Below are 22,066 nucleotides of genomic sequence, written 5' to 3'. Positions count from 1 at the left end.
TCCACTTAACTCAAGATAATACTGACATCGGCAATGCTTTGAGAATGTTCCCTGAAATATCAGGGAGTCTTCACCCATATGAATGACATCAACTGCCATTGGTCATTGGTTCTGTATTTCTGGCTTAACTTGTTCTCATAATGATTCATTGATTTCATCATTCATTTGTTTATCTTCCAAATATCTATTGAGCACCTATTTTGTGGCAGGTACTTTTCTTAACATGGAACTTGGGTGCTGAACAAAACAAGCAAGTTTCTTGCTTCTATGCAAATGATCTTTTAGCAAAAGGAAGATAATTAAATAAACAATAAGTAAGCAAGGACATATTAGGAAATAAGTGTAAAAAATAGAAATCATAACAAATACAACAACAAAAATACAGAATAATGTGAGAGGAACAGAATGGAGAAAGAGAAAAAATTTTTTGATTCAGTGATCAGTGGAGTGGACTCTGTAGACAGAAAACAAGTCTCATAAATGAATGTTAAAGGAAGAGACAACAGGAAAAGATCAGAGGAGAGAAAGTTGCAGGCAGAAGAAGTGGCAAGTGCAAAGGCAAAGAAAGCTGTCATGGCTTAGAGTGGGGAAGAAGAGGTCTAGAAGTAGAAGAAATCCTGAGGGGAGATGGGAGAGCAGTTGGGGAAAGCTGCGAAGGCACAGTAAAGGGTTAGGTTTTGCTTTAAGCCTACTGGACAATCATTGAAATGGTTTCCTCAGATGAGAATATGATCTCACATTCTTTAAAAGTCTCACCATGGATAACATACAAAGTGTTTTATTGGGGTAATTGTGAAAGTAGCGAGACCTTTTGGAAGTCTGCTGTGATGAGAGGAGTTGGTGGCAGCGTGCAGCAGTGGAAACAGTGCTAACACTTTATCTGGAACAAAAAAGAAGCATGAAGTGGCAAGAGCTCCCTTAACTGGAAGATGAGACCCTACCTATTAGCATTGGAAGCTAGTCTAGTCAAAGTGGAGCAAGAAATCCCTTTGGAACTCATTCCATTGAAATCCTTCTTTACATTGAAGGAAACATGGAAACATTGAGAACATGGCAAGGTCAGGGAGCAGGTGGGTTTCCAGAAAACCCAAGACTGAGCTTCATGCCTCCTTTCTTCCCAGGTGTTAAATGGTGAGATGAGTCCATAGAGGATCTGTAGGTAGTGGGCAGGGACATTGGCAGCATGGTAGATTGTCTCTAGCCAGGGGCTCACAACTTTTATGGTGTGATCCCTCACAAAGCTATATCTGTGAGTTATTGTTGGGTCCATGTACTATCTGTGGATTAGTCATACCCCATACACTGAATAGGGGTATAAGCACCATTCTGCAATATTTCCAGCAGAGTGGCTCACAGCTTAGGTGCTGGCAATCCACCAAGTTCAAGTCTCAGCTTGACCGGTTACTGACTGTGTCCCATTGGATAACTCATTTCACTCTATTTCTTATCTGTGAACCAGAATCAAGGTAGTAAGTGCCTAGATTTGTGTGGACCAAATAAGGTAAAATACCGAAATACACTGAGAACAATCTCAGGCACAGAGTAAACATATTCAAGCAATGCTTACTTATTACATGGAAGACAGTTTTTTTCCTTTCACTTCACATGGGGCTCTTCATATTCCAGCCAGTGAGAACCGCTCCCTGGTACCCCTAAGGACACTGAGCAGTGTGACTGCCCTTTGGTGACAGTGCTGGCAGGAGCAGTGACCATGATCCTTTGCTCAGTTCTTCCTTCACTTACGGTATCAGTGCACGCCGAGTGCTCACTTGAATGCCTGGTGGCTCGCAGCCTATTGTTCTATATCAGCTGTGTTCACTTGCTTCATTTACTCCCCCAGGTAACTCTTCTCATTGAATGCACTGACTTTTCAGCGAGCAGGTCAAGGGTGGACCTGGAGAAATTGGGAGAAAAAGGTTCTTACAGAATTACAATGTTTGGAGAATTGGAAGTACCCTGAAGGCTTCTGCATAAGGAACAAGGAGATCAAAAGCAGAGGCAGAGAAGGGGAGCCAGAGGTCCCTGAACCCACTGTGCAGGACTGCAGTACAACTTGGCAAGCCTTGCTGTGGCTGTTTTTCTTTTCTTGCCCATGCCTCCCCACCAGCAGCTCTCTGAGATGTTAGTATGCCCATTTTAAAGGAGGCAAACTGAGACTCAGACACCTTCAGGGTTTTCCTAAATCACTTGACATAGAAGTGGTGGATCAGGACTATAACCCAGGCTGCTTCATCATGCTTCGTTGGTTGGTCATGGCACCTGTGGCAGGCTTGGGATGCCAGCCTGGGGAGTGTGTGGCACCTGTGGCAGGCTTTCGGTGCTTTGGTGCCCTGAAAACCTGCTTCAGGATGCCGTGAATTGAGCCCCTGGGAGTTGCTGGGCTCAGTGTTTGGAGAACAAGCAGACTTAGGTCTGATTTCAGCCTCTGAAAGCTTTTTAATTTTGTGATCTTGCAGAAGGCCTTCAGAAACTGTGCTGTGATGAACCAAGTTGTCCCTTTCACAAAGGCAATGTTCCTAAAAAGCCATTCTTCCAGTCTCATCACCTTAATGATTATTTATGGGCAGGCTATGAATTTCCTCATTGGGGATCAGACATAATATCTGCATTTCCATAAAAACGAGGGCATTTAAAAAAAAAACAAACATATCAACATTCACCTAATCTATGCAAATCTATTCATAAGGATTGTATAAAACTACTGTTTCTCTCTGCACCCTCAAACACAAATTCTGGCTTTTTTTTTCTCTCTCCCAGTATGTTTTTGAGCTCTGTGGTTGAGGGAGGAGGGGGCTCACAGAGTCGGGGGAAGATGAGCCTCTGCTCACAATGCAGGCTGCTTGTGCACAGCGGCCCTGCACTTGCAGTTGTGAGCAGAGAGCCAAGTGTGGGAGCTCACCATGGTGGTAACCACCTCCCCACAAAGCAGGCAGCGTCTCACCAGAGGGAAGTATCAGGTTCCTGTACTCGGCTGTGGGCTGTCACTGTCTACTAATATGACCGTTTTGCCATCTCCCTGCAAATAAGACAGAAGCTGCTACCTGATTGGTATAGCAAGCATCTCACTTTCCCTCCGCATTGATTTTCTTGTTCTCCTCCTTTGCTTCACAGAAAGAGGGACAAGTGGCTGCTACTGTGGACACAGAGGCTTTATTTTTAGTATGAGACAACCTCTATTTTCTTTCAGGAGAGGGAAGTTGGATTATCAATTCTTTTGTAAATGTGTATGGTGATATTTGCTCCGGTAAGTTTTTATCTATCTTGATTTATAGCTGCTCTGTGTATGTGTGTGTGTGTGCGTATGCATGTGTGTATCTGCCTAGGTACATTTCAGCTGTATACTTTTCTTATGAAATAATGCTTTGGGAATCTTTTAGGATAATATGTCTTTTAAAAATCTTTTTTTTTGCTTTCTCATATTTCATGTATTTAAAAACAAGAGGCTGTGTTGGGTGATAATGCGATGCTTACCTTAAGTGGTGAAGTGTAAACTGGGTTTCTTTTAATATAGTAAGGCAACTGTCTAAGCAAACTTAGATTTGCTTTGTAAAAATGTAATATCATTCTACCCTACCCTCCCTTAGGAGTGTTTAATGTCCTGGGTGCATTCGTTATGCTACAACCTGCTTACTATTTTAATTAAACTTTTTTTGGTCAGTGCCAGAGTGAGAATATCTTAAACTCCATAAATAGCTACCAAATATCCTATTCTGTGCCAGAAGACATGTGCTAATTTTGTAGGATCTTGTACCAAGGTGGAACGCATGGGATGAGTTTCTCCTATGATTGGGGAACACACGCTTTTCAAAGAACTGGATTTACAAGAAGTATTTGGACCATTTAAGTAAATCTCTAGCATTTCGTGAAAAAGATAGACTCCCAAGTGGCTGTTGCTGCTCTTCTGTCTTTGCTCTGTGTATTTATGCCACCATCTGTCAAATGCCCAGCCCCACTCTTGTGTTTCTATAGCTGAAGCTAATCAGGAGAAAAAATGATGTGTTAAATTCAGACTAATGTAAAATGAATATCTGGTCACCATTGCTAGTAATGATTTTTAATTGCATTACCTGGTTAACTGCTTCCTTTTTTTCCCCCCAGCAAGTAAAAGATGGTCTGAATTCTGTGTTGTTAATGAAGAAGTCTGGGAGAAAGTCTATTAATATAATTATCCCAGGCAGAGATGATAAGATGATTAACTAATTGCTCTAATGGAAACAATCTGACACTTTAATCTTCTCTTTTTGTTATACAATCAACAAATCTGCATAGTCTTTTCCATGCAGAAATGAACCAGAGAACATATTTATAGTGAAAGTTAAAGGCACAGGGGAATGTGAAGAAGAGGAAGTCTATATATTTTTCAGAGATTTTTGAAAGTAAAATTGGGACTGTCACACATGCCTGAAGCTCTTAGGTATATATTCTTTTCCAGAACAGCAATTTTCAAATTCTGAACTACTGTTAGGGGTGTTCTGGGAAACAGTAACATACATCTGGGAAAGTTCTGACGCTCATGCCCAGTGCCATTGGGCTGTCCACGACTCTGACACCCTTTGCACACTGGATGGAGCTGTTCATTCTGACAAATAGAATAAATTTTGATTCATCTAACAGTGCTCATCAATGGACAAATCCTCTAAACCTATGAGAAATTAGCATATTGCCTTCTTACTGATCACAATTAGCGTGTTCCTAATAACAGCCCTCGATGTTTAGACAGCCAAGCTGGAGCCAAGTGTTCCTTAGCAGATAGTTTCCTGGGAAAACAAGCACAATTTTTATACTTGGGCTGTTGCTGATTACTGCTAAATGAACACACCAGCATTCAGCATTGCTTCCACCCAACACGCATATACCCAATTCAACCCCTCTTCAATTTTCTGTTAGGATTCTGCTTTCACAGCCATTGTTACAGTTTGTGTATAAAGTCATTAACAACTTTAGTTGTTTATGGAGTTATCATCATCTGAAGCTCTTCAGTAATATAACTCAGTGAGGTTTGAAGGCATGGCATCCTGCTTCCAGCTTATAGAAGATGCAGGGCTGCCAGTGTGCTCAGACTCCCAACACAGGAAGGACTACCGGACCTCTGCATCTGAGAGAGGTCAGGACCCTTAGTTTGAGTTACTGATGGTATACAGGATGTTTAATACTGTCACTTCAGACAAGTAGAGAATGACATAGCCAGAAAATCTGTTGTAATCTATGCCAGGGAGTTAAAAAATCTGTGCCATGTGGGGGACAATTAATAGAGGGCTTTTTAAAAACCTTCACAAGGCAATCATCTGTACTTTTTAGCAGACTGAAGAATATAATAGTCCTTTCCATTTGATAAGTATTTAGTGTATGCCTGGCACTAGGCTAAGCCTTCCATAGGGTTTGTTTCCTTTGACTCTCCCAATAATTCTTTGAGGGATATAACAGTACCTTCCCTTCCATTTTACAGATAAGATAATGGAGACAGGGCAAGTATGCACTCTGCTGGAGGCAGCACGGTGATGAAGATGAGAATCAGGAGGGTTCATTCCAGAGACACACTCTTCTGCCACCGCTGTCGGGTTTCACTTCATCAGAGCAATTGGAACTCCTAGGCTAGAGTGATTCACAGAGATTTATGATACCACATGGCATTTTCATTAGTACTTTTCCTCCTCCTGACACTACCTAACCACCATCTTCTCAGAATGTGCCTTTATGACTCCTAGATAATTATGTGTTTAAAACTGAAGAATGTGTGCTTTATTTCCACTCAATTTGTACAGTTACAAAAATGGGGATGTAAGGAGAGGGAGCCAGCCTTAGGAGATGTATACACGGAAGTGGCTAAATGATGGTAAATTTTATAATTGATAACAATAAAGTCATTTCAATCTTTTGAACATAAAGCCAAAATAACAATGCCACAGTGGCTTGGAAATATCAGTATCTCAAGGCATCTGATTTGTCATTAAAGCAAAATCTAAAACACCATTCTAACTGAAATGATTTATTTATGGAGAACTTAATAGAATCCTCAGCTTTTAAACTCACCACCCCCCAACAATGATATTTTTCTCTATTCTCTGGCTAGCTGGAAAGGGCGGAGGTGGCACTTCAGGTAGAATTGGCCAACCATCTGTGTCACCTGGGTAATTAAAAAAATGAACACAGCTGCCGATAAACATGTGGCAAAACATGGCAAAGTGGAGATTCAGAGTCTCCAAGTGCATTCCTTTGCACCTGAGCACTGAGCCCATTGGCGATCTGTTTGAGCCAGTAAAATTCAGATGAGTCTTAGGGGGCAAATGCACCAGACATAGAACCAGTGTGTTTGAAATGTCTCCTCAAATGGCAGCTTTCAGACTGGTGGCAGGACACTCCACTCATGAGCTGAGACTGGGAAGCACTGCATTTTCTTCACTCCCATGAGAGAGAAATTATGAAAGAGGATGACGACTGATAAGATTGCAGGTACAAAATAGACCCTAGCTCAGGAATACCCTTGCTATTTTTTTTCTAAAAACTATAGGGATATGAAAAAAATAGGAATAAATAAAACCCAACTTCCACAAATGGGAGAACTAGGAGTCAAGTTTTAAAGTGTTTAACAAAACACTGACTTCGTGCTATGCTTTGTTGTGTCTAATAAGCCTTTGCTTTTGAGAGAGCTCTTGCACACACAGTGGATTCAGTAGGGTTTAGAGTGCAGCACACAATAAAATGTTTGAAAAATGATATTCATTTTTGTGGGAGAAAAGCTTGATAGCTCATTGATTCTACATTTCTTCTTTTTCTTGTTGTTAAAAAATCATCATAATTGGGTGGCTTAATCAAAAAGTGTAGTACTAGAGCCACTACTGATAAAGAAATGTAAGTCAATTTGCTTGTTCTAATAGAATTTGTGAAGGTTTTAAGAATACTAAGAGCTATCAGATGAGAACTAGCTTTAATGAAATATGTTGTGCTCAGCCTAGGACTCAACAAATAAAGGCTATACCCTAAAACTCATTCTAAGAGACAATTTTCTAAAGTCAATCATATTTTGATCTCTAGCAAGAAGATACTACTTTCTTCAGAGAGGTGACCCAATCCCAAATAAATACTAGGAGAGTTTGTACTTCATCTTACCTGTGTTTCCTTCTACCCTTTCTTTGGCTAGGGCTGTGGATGATTAAGTGCTTTAAAATGTTCTACTAAGTACGGAGAATGCAGCTGGTGTTAAGACATAGTGAGGACTGCACTGGTCTTCAATGTATCATCAAACATCCTAGACAGATGTACAGATAGAGCTGGTGATCTTGTTATAGGCATAAAAAATACAATCAATGAGTTATTTTGAGTCTGAAATCAGCATGTGAAGAACTAAGACCTCTAGAAGAGGCTCTTGGTCATCAGTGTGTCTTTAAATGTTTGAAGATTAGGTGAGTTGAAAATGGAAACACCTCAGTCTCTCAACTCTACAGACTAATGGATCTGCATAATTAATATATATTATAGAGATCATTTTTTATCACAGATTCAAGCCAAAAGTACTAATGGAAAATTGTGCAGGGGTCACTCAAAACACATTACATGACAGTTTTTGCAAAGTTTATTCCTAGTACAGGGAAGTTAGTTCCTTGTGCAGGTGTGCACTGGCCAATAGAAGTGGAGAGTCATATCATATGGTCCTTTGGGGCAATGTTTTATTGGGCATTAAATGTGTCTATTGATATCGCCATGTGGCTTTGGAAGCCTTGCTTACAGAATCTTTAAATCCTCCCAAATTTTACACATTGTTTCAGTGTAAATTTTCTGGCAAATATGAATCATACCTGAGGCTTAGTTTTACCCCTGGTAAGATAAGGGTTTAAGAACATTTGTATCCAATATGAACTGTTACTGCAAGGACATTTTATATCACCATATTGATATCCATTTCTCACTGATAAACACACATATTTTTATATGGCTTTGTATCAATATCAGGAAGTAAAGTGGACATAGTTTTTCAGAACCCATGGCAATCAAACTACCTTCCTATGAAATTGAATGGTTGAAGCAAATACATATGTACCGGGTGTGTATGTGTGTCTATGTGTGTATAGGGCAGATTTAAGGGAAGGGGTGGAATGTTGATTTCAACAGGCTGTCCTTTCATTTAAAAGTATTCAGGAATGCTCACTAAGCACCAGGAACCATGGGAGATAGAGTGATGAACAAATACATATAATATATGCACATTCGGAATTAAATATCTTCATCTTCCATTTTCTCACCTAAGCCTAGTTTGTATTTCATGTCCCAGAATGTATGTTCTTAAAAGCACAATTGAACTGCTCCACTAAGACATCCACAGGAAATATGTGCTTTTGGTCCTGTCTGTTCCTGCTCAGTGAAGGAACAAGAGAGAATCCACTTATTTACTGATGTGATTACTGTCTGCTGCAATGGAGTGGTTTGAAGGCAGGGGATGGAAAAGATTTTACAGTGCTTATTTTATAAGCATTATTTAACACTCAGAGGTATTCTCAGATGTGATAGGTTACTCTCATTCTTGCCTTGCATTGGGAGAGAAAAGAAAGGAAAAAAGCTTTGTCAGGACAGATAAGTAAAGAAGATAGAAAAGTAAACCAAGAAGGTACCTAGAGAAGGCAGTATTTTCCCTGACTATCTGAGTTCATCTAAGTTGTGTTATTTGATTTTCAGTGAGTGTTCATTTAGTCATCCACTTATTCAACAAATAGGTTTATGTATCGGATTCCTCTTTCATGACAAGTAACCTAGATGCTAGGGGAAGAGAATAAAGACGATATTCTAGTTTCTGAGTCCATAAAGTTCTAATAGATCTGAAAATCTCAAAATTGGCACCATTAAAATTTTGACCCAGTTAATATATTGTGTGAGGGGTTATTTTATTATAGGTTGTTTGTCATCATCCTTAACCTCTCCCCACTAGATGTCAGTAGCAGCCTCTCTCCCCCATGTTGCGACAACCAGAGTTACCTCCAAACGTTGCCCTCTAGATGCAAATCACTACAGATCCCCCCCATATTTCCAGTACTTCTATCTCCCTTCCTTTCATATACTCGGCTGTATGGTTTATCCTAGGGATTTTATCCTACAGACTTGGCTTCTCTACTGAACACACAAAAGTATTTGCTGTGTAGTTTTGCGTTGTCTACTTACATTCTTGGAGTTCCCGCAACAGTTCCAGGACTGTAGAGTGACACACAGTAAAGCCATAGAGATGTGTTCAGCACAGTGTACACCGCACAGGCTTTTGAAGTCACATGAATTTGCCATATGAGTCAGCACCTGGCAGGAAGAGATGACGGATGACCCTCTCAAATTATCTGACCTCTGGTGGCTGTAAGACATTAAAGCTTTTTTTTTTTTTTTAAATTTGACAGTAGAGTTATAGACAGTGAGAGAGTGAGAGAGAAAGGTCTTCCTTCCATTTGTTCACTCCCCAAATAGCTGCTATGGCCGGCGCTGTGCCAATCCAAAGCCAGGAGCCAGGTGCTTCTTCCTGGTCTCCCATGCGAGTGCAGGGACCCAAGAACTTGAGCCATCCTCCACTGCCTTCCCGGGTCACAGCAGAGAACTGGACTGGAAGAGGCGCAGCTGGGACTAGAACCAGCGCCCGTATGGGATGCCGGCTCCACAGGTGGAGGATTAACCAAGTGAGCCATAGCACTGGCCCCAAAGCTTAATTTCTTGAAGCCAGAAAACTTAAGCCCTAAGGGGTGAGTTCACTGGCCCAGACCTCATGTTGCATGCAGTACACATGGAAGATAACAGCAGCCCTCAGTGTCCTTCCAGCTCAGGGAGCTGAAGAACCATTGCAGAAGGATGAAGGCCAACGAATGAGTCCGGAACATACCAGAAGTATATTTGGATTGTAAGTAGAGGTCTAGGACCCTGAAATAGGTCCCTGTTTCTTAATCAGGTACAACTAAACATCTCTGGTGATTACACACATTTCAGTCTTATTAAAGACTACAGTAATAGAAGAGCAGTAGACATAGGAATTGCATTAAAGGCAGGTGGGGATTTGCAATGGCACTCATCATACCTGCTCCTGAGCATCAACAGATGTGCAGCCTTCCCAGGAGAGGGAACTCACTGTATGTGGGCCTATATCCTTGATCTTCTGATGACCTATTCAAAATTGTTTGTAACTATTAAAACCCTTGGCACATCTGCCAAGATAAAGACCTTGCAACCATTTTGTTCTGGCAGAATTCTCAGCATGAAGACTGCCTTCTGCCTGTATTGCCTTGGAACCCTGAGCTTGTAGTGAGGAAATGCTTCCAAATCCTGCTGTACAACTTAGGAATATGCATAGCCTTGGACATTTCATCTACCCTCTTTGGGCTTCAGTCTCTTCATCTGTAAAATGAAAACAATGAGCCCTCTCCCCACAGTTTTGGAGAAGATCACTGTTACAGGGGATACGTGGAGGAAGGCTCTTTGGAGACCAAGCCGACCTAGACAATGGCCTTGTTATTTTCTTCCCTTTGTAGATGAAGTCCATTTTGCTATCAGTTTTCATCCCATGCCTCAGTGAGTGCCTGAGGTTATAGGAAATGGCTTCTCTAGTCCACCAGGGAGAGGACTGCCATTATAGAGTGGGTTTAAAGTAGTCTAGAAATGTTTTAATGAGTCATTCCCTTTTAAGGGAAGATTTTTTTCCCCTCATATTATCCTTTGCAGAGAGAGTATCATCCCTGAAGAATAACTGTAATAAAACCAAATGTAAAGTGGATAAAGCCATTCCCTATGATTAACTTATTTGGAGGACTACCCCTGAGTTATCCTTTCTACTTCCTTGGAATCCTTTCACTCTCATCCATCTTGGCAGTTCCCATTGGTTGTGTAGTCAGGGCTGGGGACTTCCATGTCCTGCAGCCTTGCACATTTCGTGCTAAGCCTGTGTGAACTTGAACCCCTGCTCCCTCCACCTGCTCCCGGCAGCTCCTCGGAGGAATTGACAATCGGTGATTGGCTCCTCCCCAAGGACCACAGCTCAGGGAAAGCCTCTTGTTGCTTTTTCTGGCTTCCTCATTAAACCCTGCTGCAGGAAATTCAAAGACACCTCATTTTTCCTGTTTATTTTACCTCGAAGCCCCTCCTGACACATTGGGTCAGGAAATTGTTAGCTCGAACTTTTTTTTTTAAGACTGTGTCTGCTGAAAATCCCCTGCCGAGGCTCCTTCTCAGCTCACCTCCTGTCTTCTGAGATATTGAAAAGACATCTCCCTCCAGACCCCCGATAGAATTATTTCCCTTATCCATTATCTCAACACTCAAAGAGAATGCTTCTCATTTTTTTCTGGGACTCTTTTCAGAAAGGCAAGAATATTTTGATATTCATTCACTCATTTTCTCATTGATTCATTCATGTATACATCCTATTGGGGGGTGGGCTTTGGAACTACTGGTTAAGAGACCCTCATCCCATGCTGGAGTGCCAGGGTTCAAGTCCTGGCTCCACTCCAGATTCTAGCTTCCTGTTAATGTGCACCCTACGAAGTAGCGAGTGACGGCTCAATTATTTGAGATCCTGCCTCCCACCTGAGAACCTCATATTTAGTTCACAGCTGCTGGCTTCAGCCTGGCCCATCCCTGGCTATTGAAGCCAGCTGGATAATGAATCAGTGAATCTGTCTCTCTGGCTTTCAAATAAATAAGTAAAATTGTTTTATTAAACATTCCTACCATATTTACTAAGCAGGAATTGTGTGCCAGGCACAGTGTTGAGATTCGGGATATGAAATTTAGAAAAACATTGCAATGCCTACTCTCATAAGATTTGCAGTCTCATGGGGAGAGAGTTGATTTAAAAATCCCTGAAAAGTGATTTAATTGTCATTGTAGTAAGTGCTAAAAATAAAAGCTAAGCCATCTTGGGTACTAATTAATTATGTGACAGGAACAGTTCCAAGTGTTTTATGCATATTAATTCATTTAATCCTAAGAACAACTCTTTGAGGGAGTTAAAAGAGGAAAGGATTAGAGCAAATAAGATCTGAAGGGCATGGGCTCCTTTGGTAAATCCAGGAATATCAGAATGAGGGGGCATCATTGGACAAGTTGCCAAGAGTTCACACATACCTACTGTTTACCATTCACTGTGCTATATACGTCACAGAGTTCAACCCCTGTCAGAATCTCAGCATAATCATGGTGATTAGATTAAGGATGGGGAAAATAAGGTGCACAGACTCTGCGCCACTTGTCCAAAATCACGTATTTTGTAGGTGCTGACCCCCAAGACTGTAGCTTTGATGTGCTGGACCCCACATCCAACTCTATTTTAACCTGTGAGCAGCTGATACAAAAGAGTCTTCACCTTGTCTATATCCTGGAAAATACTGGTAGAATAGAGAGGGCAGAGGATCTGTGTATCTGAGTAAGAGCTACAGTGATGCCTTCTGCTGATGAAATGGAACTTGGTTGGAACTGGGTGTGCTGAATCTGTAGCCTTTAAATATATTTCAAGGAAAGCAGCCAGCTGCTTTTACAACTTCCCATTTGAAGGGCAGCTGGGGACAGCAGCATCGGCACCACCTGTGCTGGCTGGAAAAGGAAACTCTGGGGTCCTATCACAGATCTCTGAGTACTTGGAATCTACACTGAGATGGTCTCCCAGCCACAGTTCAGTTTGAGAGGCTCAGGTATAGAACAGCTGAAAAGACTAAGTTACCAACCCTGGCTGTGATGCTCAATGGCCGTTATTTGACCTGCCCAGAATTCCTCTGCCTCCCCCATGAGGATGACCTCAGCCTTCCTCACATAAGAGCTTTGAACTATTGAAAAGGCAGATTTTGTAGAGACTTAGAGTCTCTCGCAGTGTGTGATCCATGGACCACCTATACCAGAATCACCTGTGAGTTTATTTAAAAAATATTTCTTTTAAAAACAGGCTGTTCAGAATGGCAATAAATGCCAAAATGTGGTATAATGATGTATTCAAATGCCTTGAGAAAAAAGGCTTCCCAATGAGAACTGAATAGTCCTCCTAAGGTGTTTGTGTGGAACAGGAATACAGTTTAGACAGACAGTGTCATCCTAATTTTAATGTACTTTTTTGGTTTCAGGTTTTTAGTTTTATAATAAGTATTGAAACCACCCCACCTCACACCCACTGCCCCCCAAAAAACCTCTGCATAATGATCGGAGAAAAACTCTCAAGAGAATAGTGGTATTTATTTGGGAGGAGAAGACCATTGCACATGGCATGCCAAACTTGAGTGTGTCCAGAGACTGAAGCAAGGACAACTTTTTAAATGTGCAATGAGGGTTGTATAAGATATATTGAAACAGTAATCCTTAGCTACAAGGATTACTAACAAGCATGGCACCAGTCTGAAGTGGAACACACACTGAAGGGGCAGTGTTATGGCCATTGTGCAAGGTTGCAGGTCTGGCAGAGTTTTTCATGCATAGTTTTTGCTGTCAAGCATATGTTCATCAAGGATCTGCCTTCATAAACTCCTGGCTTTAATGATTTTTTTTTGGGGGGGGGGAATAGCAAGAGCAAGAGGTTAAGGCTTGATGGTGGTGACTCCATTTTAATTCTGGCAACTTTTACAATATTACCAAATATGAAATCAGATTTAATTTTTTCATTTAAATAATTACTTGCTAGAAGGAACTATCATTGTGGAATGTGTGCTTTGGACCCAGCCAAATACTTGTTCCAGTTCTTCACTGCCTGCATGCTTTTGAGTGATTTACATTGGTACAAATCTTAGTTTTTCTCATCTGTAAAGTGAGGAAAGAATTCTCACTGTTGGGGAGGGAAGGAGCTGCTATGAGGATCTCAGCAGTTCTCACAAATGTGTGGCATTATAGTATTAGCCTACATAAATCATAAATGTTCTTATTGGCTATTAAGTAGAATGAAATTTCACAGTCATTGCTTTCCAATTATCTCTATTATCAAGCCATAATCATGAAATTATAGATTAGCTGCTGTCAATAGGAACCCAGTTTGAATACTTTTGAAGTGCTGTTTAACTTAATTGAGAATATAGATCTTGTCACTATATTTATTCACTTATTCATGCAAGAAATGTTGATGAATATTCTACTAAGTGCCAGAAAGCTTCTCAAGGCCTGGGGTCAGAGTGTGCTGGTCTTCAGTGCAACTTGGAGGGGCAGGAATGATGAAACAAGTTCTATCAAGATTGATAGAGAAATAAACAGGTAGAGGGAAGGGGCCATTCTTTCAAAGGCCTAGTTGAATGAGCTGATTTAAACAATGAATTTATGAGAAGAAACTTAGAGAAAAGTTTTGGAAATATAAATAACTGTTTTCATCATTGCAAGTTTTAGATTTTCTCTCTAGGTTTACTTTAAAGTAAAGAGTCACCCTACTGGAAAATTTTGAGTTGATTCAATGCTTGATGACCAAAACTTGATGACTCCCTCTTCTGTGCCCCCACAGAGTTTGTGATGAATGCAGGTTCATGGCACTTAGCAGTTGACAAAGTCAAGCGTCATTTGATGTGTTGCTCACAATAGCCCCATGAAACAGATTAATTGTAGATTGCGTTTTCCATCAAGTGACGGAAACCATGGCTCAGCACTGGTAGGGAGCAATGCAGACATAAACCTCGGTTCTCTTTCACCTACCATAAAAGAAAGGTAACGGCTTCGGGCTCCAGGCTTCAGACTTCTGTGTGTTGCTATATTTAGGCATTGCCTGGATTCATTGGGGTTATTTTAGGCTCAAGCCATTACCATTGTCTAAAAGGGATGGTGTTGAGAATGAAAAGAGAATAAATGATATGAAAGCAAATGGAATTTCTGAGTCATGGCGCATCAGCTTGAAGACAACTTTATCCTCATAGATATAAATCTGGTTAGGCTATTATGGAATTTTCTGAACTGTACTTAAATTTTAGCCTGGACTTTTAAAGCATTTACTCCAAAGAAGCTCTCTTTTAATACTTTTTGATTTAAACTTATGACCAATTTTATTCTTACTGGCTCAGAATTGAAATGGTATCCCAGGGAATTCTACCAGTTAAGCACCTAATACGTATCTTGAAAAATAGAAAATCTTAGGTCTGGCTCTGTGGTATAGTGGATAAAGCTGCACCTGCAATGCTGGAATCCTGTATGGCACCAGTTTGTGTTCCAGCTGCCGGACTTCTCATCCAATGTCCTGCTAATTGTCTGGGAAAGCAGTGGAAGATGGCCCATGTATTTGGGCCTCTGCATCCCCATTGTGGGAAATTTTGAAGAAGCTCATGGCTTCTAGCTTCAGCCTGGCTCGGTCCTAACCATTGTGACCATCTGGGTGATGAACCAGCAGATGAAAGGTGTGTGTGTGTGTGTGTGTGTGTGTATGTCTTCCTCTGTTACTCCAATTTTAACTAAATAAATCTTCTAAAAAAGAAAATAGAAGTCCTCCCCCTTGTTATATCACTAGTATGCAAGCATCACATTGATCTAATAATGGAAATATGATAACTAATATGTTGGAAAAAATAGCATTTTAAAACTTTGAGCACAATTAGAACACAACTGCACTCCAGTTGACCTATGTCCACCTGTGGATTCTTAAATGACCTCATTAATTTTCTAGTTTTATTGTATTAAGGTGACAATTTACATTACATTGTTAAAATTCTGGTTCAAACAATTTCCATAATCACATCTTATACTGTCATTAGTGATCTTGCCTTAGTTTCTTTCACACACACACAAACACAAAAGCATAATGTAAATTCTCCCCTCAACTCCATTTGGAACATGATATTAAGGAAAAAGTAGGAAACACACACGGATGTTTTGCAATTGTCACTAGCAGTACAAACAGATGAAAGGGTAGTACAAATGGATTTCTAATGTATGTGTCCCTAAGTTCTGGCAGGGTAGATGTTTTTCCAGTAATGCATCAATGTAAAAATAATTTAAGAATGTCAATTAAAAAGAAATTCATTCGTAAATAATAAAGCATGACTGAAGGGCAATTTTCTCTGCAATCATAATTTATTTTTTATTTTTTATTTTTGTTTTTTTGACAGGCAAAGTTAGACAGAGAGACAGAAAGGTCTTCCTTTTTCCGTTGGTTCACCCCCCAAAGTGGCCGCTATGGCCAGCGTGTCGCAGCCAGTGTGCTGCGCTGATCTGAAGCCGAGAGCAAGGTGTTCCTTCTGGTCTCCCATGTGGGTGCAGGGCCAAAGCACTTGGGCCATCCTCCACTGCACTCCCGGGCCACAGCAGAGAAATGGCCTGGAAGAGGAGCAACCGGGACAGAATCCGGCGCTCCAACCGGGACTAGAACCTGTGGTGCTGGCGCCGCAGGCGGAGGATTAGCCTAGTGAGCTGTGGCGCAGGCCTGCAATCATAATTTTTAAGATGGTCACATTCTGAAAGCAATTTTCTTTAGCCTCATTCTCCTAGGTTCTTGAAGATAAGAGTTACAATTCATCATGAGTTAGCCATAGCATCTGCTACTTGCACGGGGGTTGAAGCTAGAAATAACCTAATGGGGCTGGCATTGTGGTGTAATGAGTTAAGCCACTATCTACAATGCCCACATCCCATATGGGCACTGATTCGAGTCCCAGCTCCTCCACTTCTGATCTAGCTCCCTATGGATGGCATGGGAAAAGCAGTCTAATATGTCTCAAGTGTTTTGGCCTTGCCACACACATGGGACACCTGGAAGAAGCTCCTGAGCTCTGACTTTGGCTTGGCCCAGCCCTGGCCATTGCAGCCATCTGGGGAGTGAACCAGTGGATAGAAGATCTCTATCTCTCCTTCCCCCTCTCTCTCTTTATCTCTAATTTTCAAGTAAATGAATATTTTAACAGTAAAATAATTTTTGAAATAATAACATGTCAATAACAGGATCAGAAAATCAAAATACTTTGTAATTTTAAGCATGCTGATATTCTTCAATAACTCTTGCTCATTACAATGCTTGGACTACAGTGTTCTTTAGTTGCTCTGTTAAAAAACAGTTAAAAAAATTTACTGACTTCCATAATGTGCTGAGTATCAGGGAAAGTTCATGCTGCTAAGCCCTACTGAATCTACCAGTTGAGTTGTGCATTTACCCACTCAGTAAGTCAGTTGTATTAAAATTCAAAAAAAGGGCCAGCGTTGTGGTGTAGTGGTTTAAGCCACAGCCTGTAGTGCCAGCATCCTGTATGGGCACTGGTTCCAGTCTCAGCTGCTCCACTTCCAATCCAGCTCCCTGCTAATACACCTGGAAAAGCAGTGGAATATGGCCAAGTGCTTGGGCCCCTGCATAGACAGGGGAGACATGGATGAAGCTCCTGGTTCCTGCCCTTGGCCTGGGTCAGCCCTGGATGATGCAGCTACTTGGGGAGTAAATCAGTGGATGGAAGGTCTCTTTCTCTTTGTCTCCTCCTCTCTCTGTTATTCTTTCAAATACACAAAATGAATCTTTAAAAAAAATGAACTTCAAAGAAGATCCTCATTTTTCTCTCTTCATTTGCCTTTTAAATGATTGCATATAGTGTGTGTGTGTGTGTGTGTGTGTGTACACGAGCATGCACCTGTACCTCTGTGTGTGACTTTCTTCAAATGTTAATGGTTTTACCCTGCTCCCATTAAATTCTTTATTCTGAAATAGACCTTGGGAGAGCTGTTTGGCTTAATGGTTAAGATGCCATTTAAGATGCCTGCATTCCTCCTGAGTACCTGTGTTTGATACCTTCCTCTGCTTCCGACTCCAGCTTCCTGCTAATGTGCACCCTGGGAGGCAATGGTGATGGCTCAAGTGACTGGGTTCCTGTCACTTATGTGGAAGACCTGGACTGAGTTTGTGGCTCCCAGTTTTAGCCCCAACTGGAGATGATTGTGAGCAATGAGAAGTGAGCCAGAAGATATGATCTCGTTTCTTTCTGTCTGTATTTCTCTTTCTCTCTTTTTCTTTCTCTTTCTCCCTCCCTCTTCCAAATAAATTATTTAACTACAAAAACTTACTCTGATGTGGACATCAAACATCAAGCCCACTCTGTTGCTACTCAGCATCTATTAAAAAAATTGTGGCCAGCGCCGCAGCTTAGCCTCCACCTTGAGGCACCGGCACGCCAGGTTCTAGTCCTGGTTGGGGTGCCGGATTCTGTCCCGGTTGCCCCTCTTCCAGGCCAGCTCTCTGCTGTGGCCAGCAAGTGCAGTGGAGAATGGCCCAAGTGCTTGAGACCTGCACCCCATGGGAGACCAGGAGAAGCACCTGGCTCCTGCCTTTGGATCAGCACAGTGCGGCGGCCATTGGAGGGTGAACCAACAGCAAAAGGAAGACCTTTCTCTCTGTCTCTCTCTCTCACTGTCCACTCTGCCTATCAAAAAAATTGTTTATTTACTTGAAAAGTAGAGTACCAGAAAGAGAAGGTTGAGAAAATTAAAGAGAAGGGGTGGGAGGAGAGAGAGAGAGAGAGAGAGAGAGAGAGAGAGATTGATCTTCCATCAGCTGGTTCACTTTCTAAACTGCTGCAACATCTATATCTGGAGCAGGCCAAAGCCAGAAGCCAGGAATTCCATCCTGGTCTCCCACGTGGGTGACGGGGTCCCAAGTACTTGGCCCCTCTAATGCTGCTTCCCCACATGCATTAGCAGGGAACTGGACTGGAAGCAGAGCAGCTGGAACCTGAGCCAATGCTTTGACATGGGATGTTGGCATCACAGGTGACATCTTCCTGTGCTGCACCACAAAGTTAGCTGCTGATCATCGTCCTAAGATATAATTTGGGCCTTTAGTAGGTCCCCAGGAAATGCCTAGTTAATGAATAAATAACAATTATTTAGAATTCAGTTTTCCAGCAGCTTTCTCTTGCATCAGTACCTTGAAGCCTCCTCAGAAAGACTTGCCAGGTGAAGGGTAGGTTGATGAAATTGATCAGATAAGAGAATGGGATGGGTGGGACAAGAATTAACAGCTCTCACTTTTTCTTGAGCACTTGACTGTGGGCTAGGCATGGGCAGAGGACATTAAATACATTCAGTCGTTGAACTCTCACAACACTGTGAGGTAGGGACTGTCTCCCTCCCTTGAGAAAGGGTAATATAGATGGCCTGAGGGATCATACTTGATGGTTTTGTTCAAGGACATAGAACTAGGAAGTGATGGTATAAGATTTATTCCAAGGTCTGCTTGAATCTGAAGCCCACATTCTTTTTTAAAGTTCATTTACTTATTGGAGAGACAGATTTAGAGAGAGAGTTCCCATCCACGTGTTCACTCCCCAGATGCCTACAATGTCCAGCCCAACACTGAGAACCAGTAACTCATTCCAGGTCTCTCATGGGAGTGGCAGGGCCCTAACCACTTGTGCCATTAATGCTGTCTCCCTGGGTGCACATTAGCAGGAAGCTGGAGTCAGGAGCAGATACGGGACTGGAACACAGGCACTCCAGTATGGGATGCAAGCACCTTCATCGCCAGGTGAATTTCTTTCTTCTTTGCTTATAAGAAGACTGACTGACTTGTTTTTCAACGACCATGTTTACAACAACTGGAAATTGTGAAAAGGGCAAATCTGATTCATGGTCATGGTTCTTTTCCTGAATTATTGCTATTTATCCCATCCCTCTGGTGAAGAACCTACTCTGTTTTTTTATTTCTTGAATTTATTTATTTATTTATAAGCCACAATAGTACAGGGAGAGGGAGATCCAGATTTTTCACCTGCTGTGTAACTCCCCAAATGCACACAACAGCCCAGGATAGGCTGGGCCCAAGCCAGGAGCCAGAACAATATCTGGATCTCCCATGGATAGCAGGGACCCAAGTCCTTGAGCCATCATCTGCTACCTCCCAGAGTGCATTAGCAGGAAGCTGGATCAGAAGCAAAGGCAGGACTCCATCCCAGGCACTGTGATATGGGATGAAGATGCCTCAAGACATAGGATAATCCACCACAATGCCTGCTTCAGAACCCACTCTTCACCCTGGCCCATTTCTCTTTGGATTTTCTTTTTTCCCCCTACCTTGACATCCTTGACCTCAAGTTTACCTTGGAATAATTGGTGTGCACTTCACCTCAGATGAGGACAGAACACACACATACCAATAAAACTGTGTTTTATCTTCTGACAGTTGGTGGATACAGGTTGCTAATGGGCCCCTTGACAATGCCTTCTCCTGGACTGTCTTGTAGGGCTGCCAGCTGTGTGAAGGATGAGCTGCTCACAGCTGTGGGCTTTGCTTGTTTCTCCCTAAGTGGGGCCCTTACCCTCTAAGCTTAGATTGCCTTTTCTAGCTTCTCTTAAGCACCTCTCAGAGTCCTCCGAGAATATGGTCCATGCTCAGAGCCCTCTTGTTTGCCCTCTCCAAAGATAAGAATGAAATTCCTCACAAATTCCTCTGTGCTTTTTCTTCGCATAAATTCTGACTTCCCAAGAAAAGTTTTCAGTTCCAGTTAATTATGTGGGTTTTTTTATTCTAACAATGCCATTTTATGGAATTTTGATTTCCACTTATATTGATTGTTTTTTACAAAATTTTATTATTTAAAGAGAACAGATTTTATGCTTTCCATAGGTAAAATTCCAGGAAGACCACACTTCCTTCACTCCCCTACTCCTCACCAATTCCCCTCCTCCCTCCCCTCTCTTCAGTAGTTTTTGCAGACATAATTGTAATCTACTCTCTTTTCACAGGCTTAATTCACCACTAATCATGCTATTCAACAAATAAAAAGCAGGAAGATCACAGTTCCACAGGATTATAAACACAAGCAAAAAATGACAATCTGATCCCAAAGTGACCATTTCATTCCTTTACATTTTTTCTATTCCATATTAGCTGCTACATATCAGGGAAAATATATGAGATTTGTCTTTTTGAACCTTGTTTATTTACATAAGCATAAAGTTTCTTTGTATATGATTTCTTATCCTCTCTTTAAAGTCTTGTTGTTGTTCCTGGCCCCCAGAACTTTTTAGGGCATCATTGTCTCACCAGCATACATAGCACCGGGCATAGAAAGTTATTTTTAATGAGTTCTTTGGTGATATTTCTTACAGCTGCTAAAATAAATTCAGTCGAAGTAAGATTGAAGTGATCTTCAAGTGCTTAACAAACTGCCTTTATTATCTTGGAAACAGGAAAATGTAAAAACCCACAGATTCAAGACAGTAATTAAGCTTCCACATTTAGCAAAGGATCAGAAGTCTCAGCAGAGCAGAGTCTAATTTGTGTCACCTACACAAGAAGGAGGTACTCTACTGAACAAGTGTACAAACCCACAGAGCTCAAACCATCTCATGGACATGTTGAGTATTCAGCAAACTTCGTTCCAGGAAGAGAGAAGACTCTACTTTCGCCTAGTTTCATGCCTTAAGTTTAAGTTTACATACTTACCTTACCCTTGGCTGATGCTTTGCATATTAGTGTTATCTTCAGACATGATAAATTTCATATTGACTTGCTTTTTTATTTGCCTGTTTCACCCAAAATGGTTGGCTTTTCCAACCTATTTATAGGAATCATTCTCTCCTTTCAAGAGCCTCAGTTCTTTTTCATCTTCCTCTGTTGACTCGTAATCCTAGTGAGGTGTACACCTTTTATGAAAACACGGGTATTTGGGGTACTAAATTTTGTTTGCTTTTGACATATGATAAGGTAATTCATTTATCACACTTCAAAAAGTCTCATGAAATCTGGCAACATTAGTTCTCCAGTGAATGTATATGGTTTATTTTGATGGCATCGCACTGTGCCTCTCTTCCTTGATAATCTTGAGTTTAAGTTTAAGTATCAACTTTTGCCACGTAACAGCCCATCCTAAAATGGAGTGTCTTGAAGCCACACCACTTAAATAACTCATGAATCTGTGGATAACCAGTCTGGCCTGAGCTCGGCTTGATCACTTATCCTCTGGCCTTGGCTGAGGTGGTCATTTTCTGATTGATCGGATGGCTTTCTTTCTTTTTTTTTTTTTTTAACTTTTATTTAATGAATATAAATTTCCAAAGTACGAATTATGGATTACAATGGCTTCCCCCCCATAACGTCCCTCCCACCCACAACCCTCCCCTTTCCCACTCCCTCTCCCCTTCCATTCACATCAAGATTCATTTTCGATTATCTTAATATACAGAAGATCAGCTT

At 41.4% G+C, this 22,066-nt stretch overlaps 1 protein-coding gene and 1 long non-coding RNA gene across 3 annotated transcripts in view; one reads left to right on the top strand and one right to left on the bottom strand.

Moving 5' to 3' along the window:
• Positions 1-22,066, top strand: part of SYNPR (synaptoporin) — a 364,988-nt gene that overhangs the window by 175,239 nt on the left and 167,683 nt on the right. Inside the window, exon 1 of one of the 2 annotated variants that reach the window (XM_017343927.3) lies at positions 2,847-3,244. The exons of the other annotated variant lie outside the window; for it this stretch is intronic. Coding sequence (XP_017199416.1) covers positions 3,221-3,244 — 24 coding nt within the window. The 5' untranslated portion in view covers positions 2,847-3,220. Of the gene's footprint in view, positions 1-2,846; positions 3,245-22,066 lie in introns of those variants that run through there. 2 annotated transcript variants of the gene reach the window in all.
• Positions 329-12,666, bottom strand: LOC103349246 (uncharacterized). Its single transcript, XR_007921883.2, has 5 exons — positions 9,148-12,666; positions 7,108-7,246; positions 5,428-5,592; positions 4,673-4,757; positions 329-1,894 (listed from the first exon to the last, which is right to left on the bottom strand). It is a non-coding gene; the product is annotated as an uncharacterized lncRNA (long non-coding RNA).

Source organism: Oryctolagus cuniculus, chromosome 10 (assembly GCF_964237555.1).
Source record: "Oryctolagus cuniculus chromosome 10, mOryCun1.1, whole genome shotgun sequence".
In the NCBI taxonomy this organism is placed as follows: Eukaryota; Metazoa; Chordata; class Mammalia; order Lagomorpha; family Leporidae; genus Oryctolagus; species Oryctolagus cuniculus.
The sequence above is the reverse complement of the archived record's forward strand: the minus strand, read 5'-3'. Positions and strand labels throughout refer to the sequence as shown.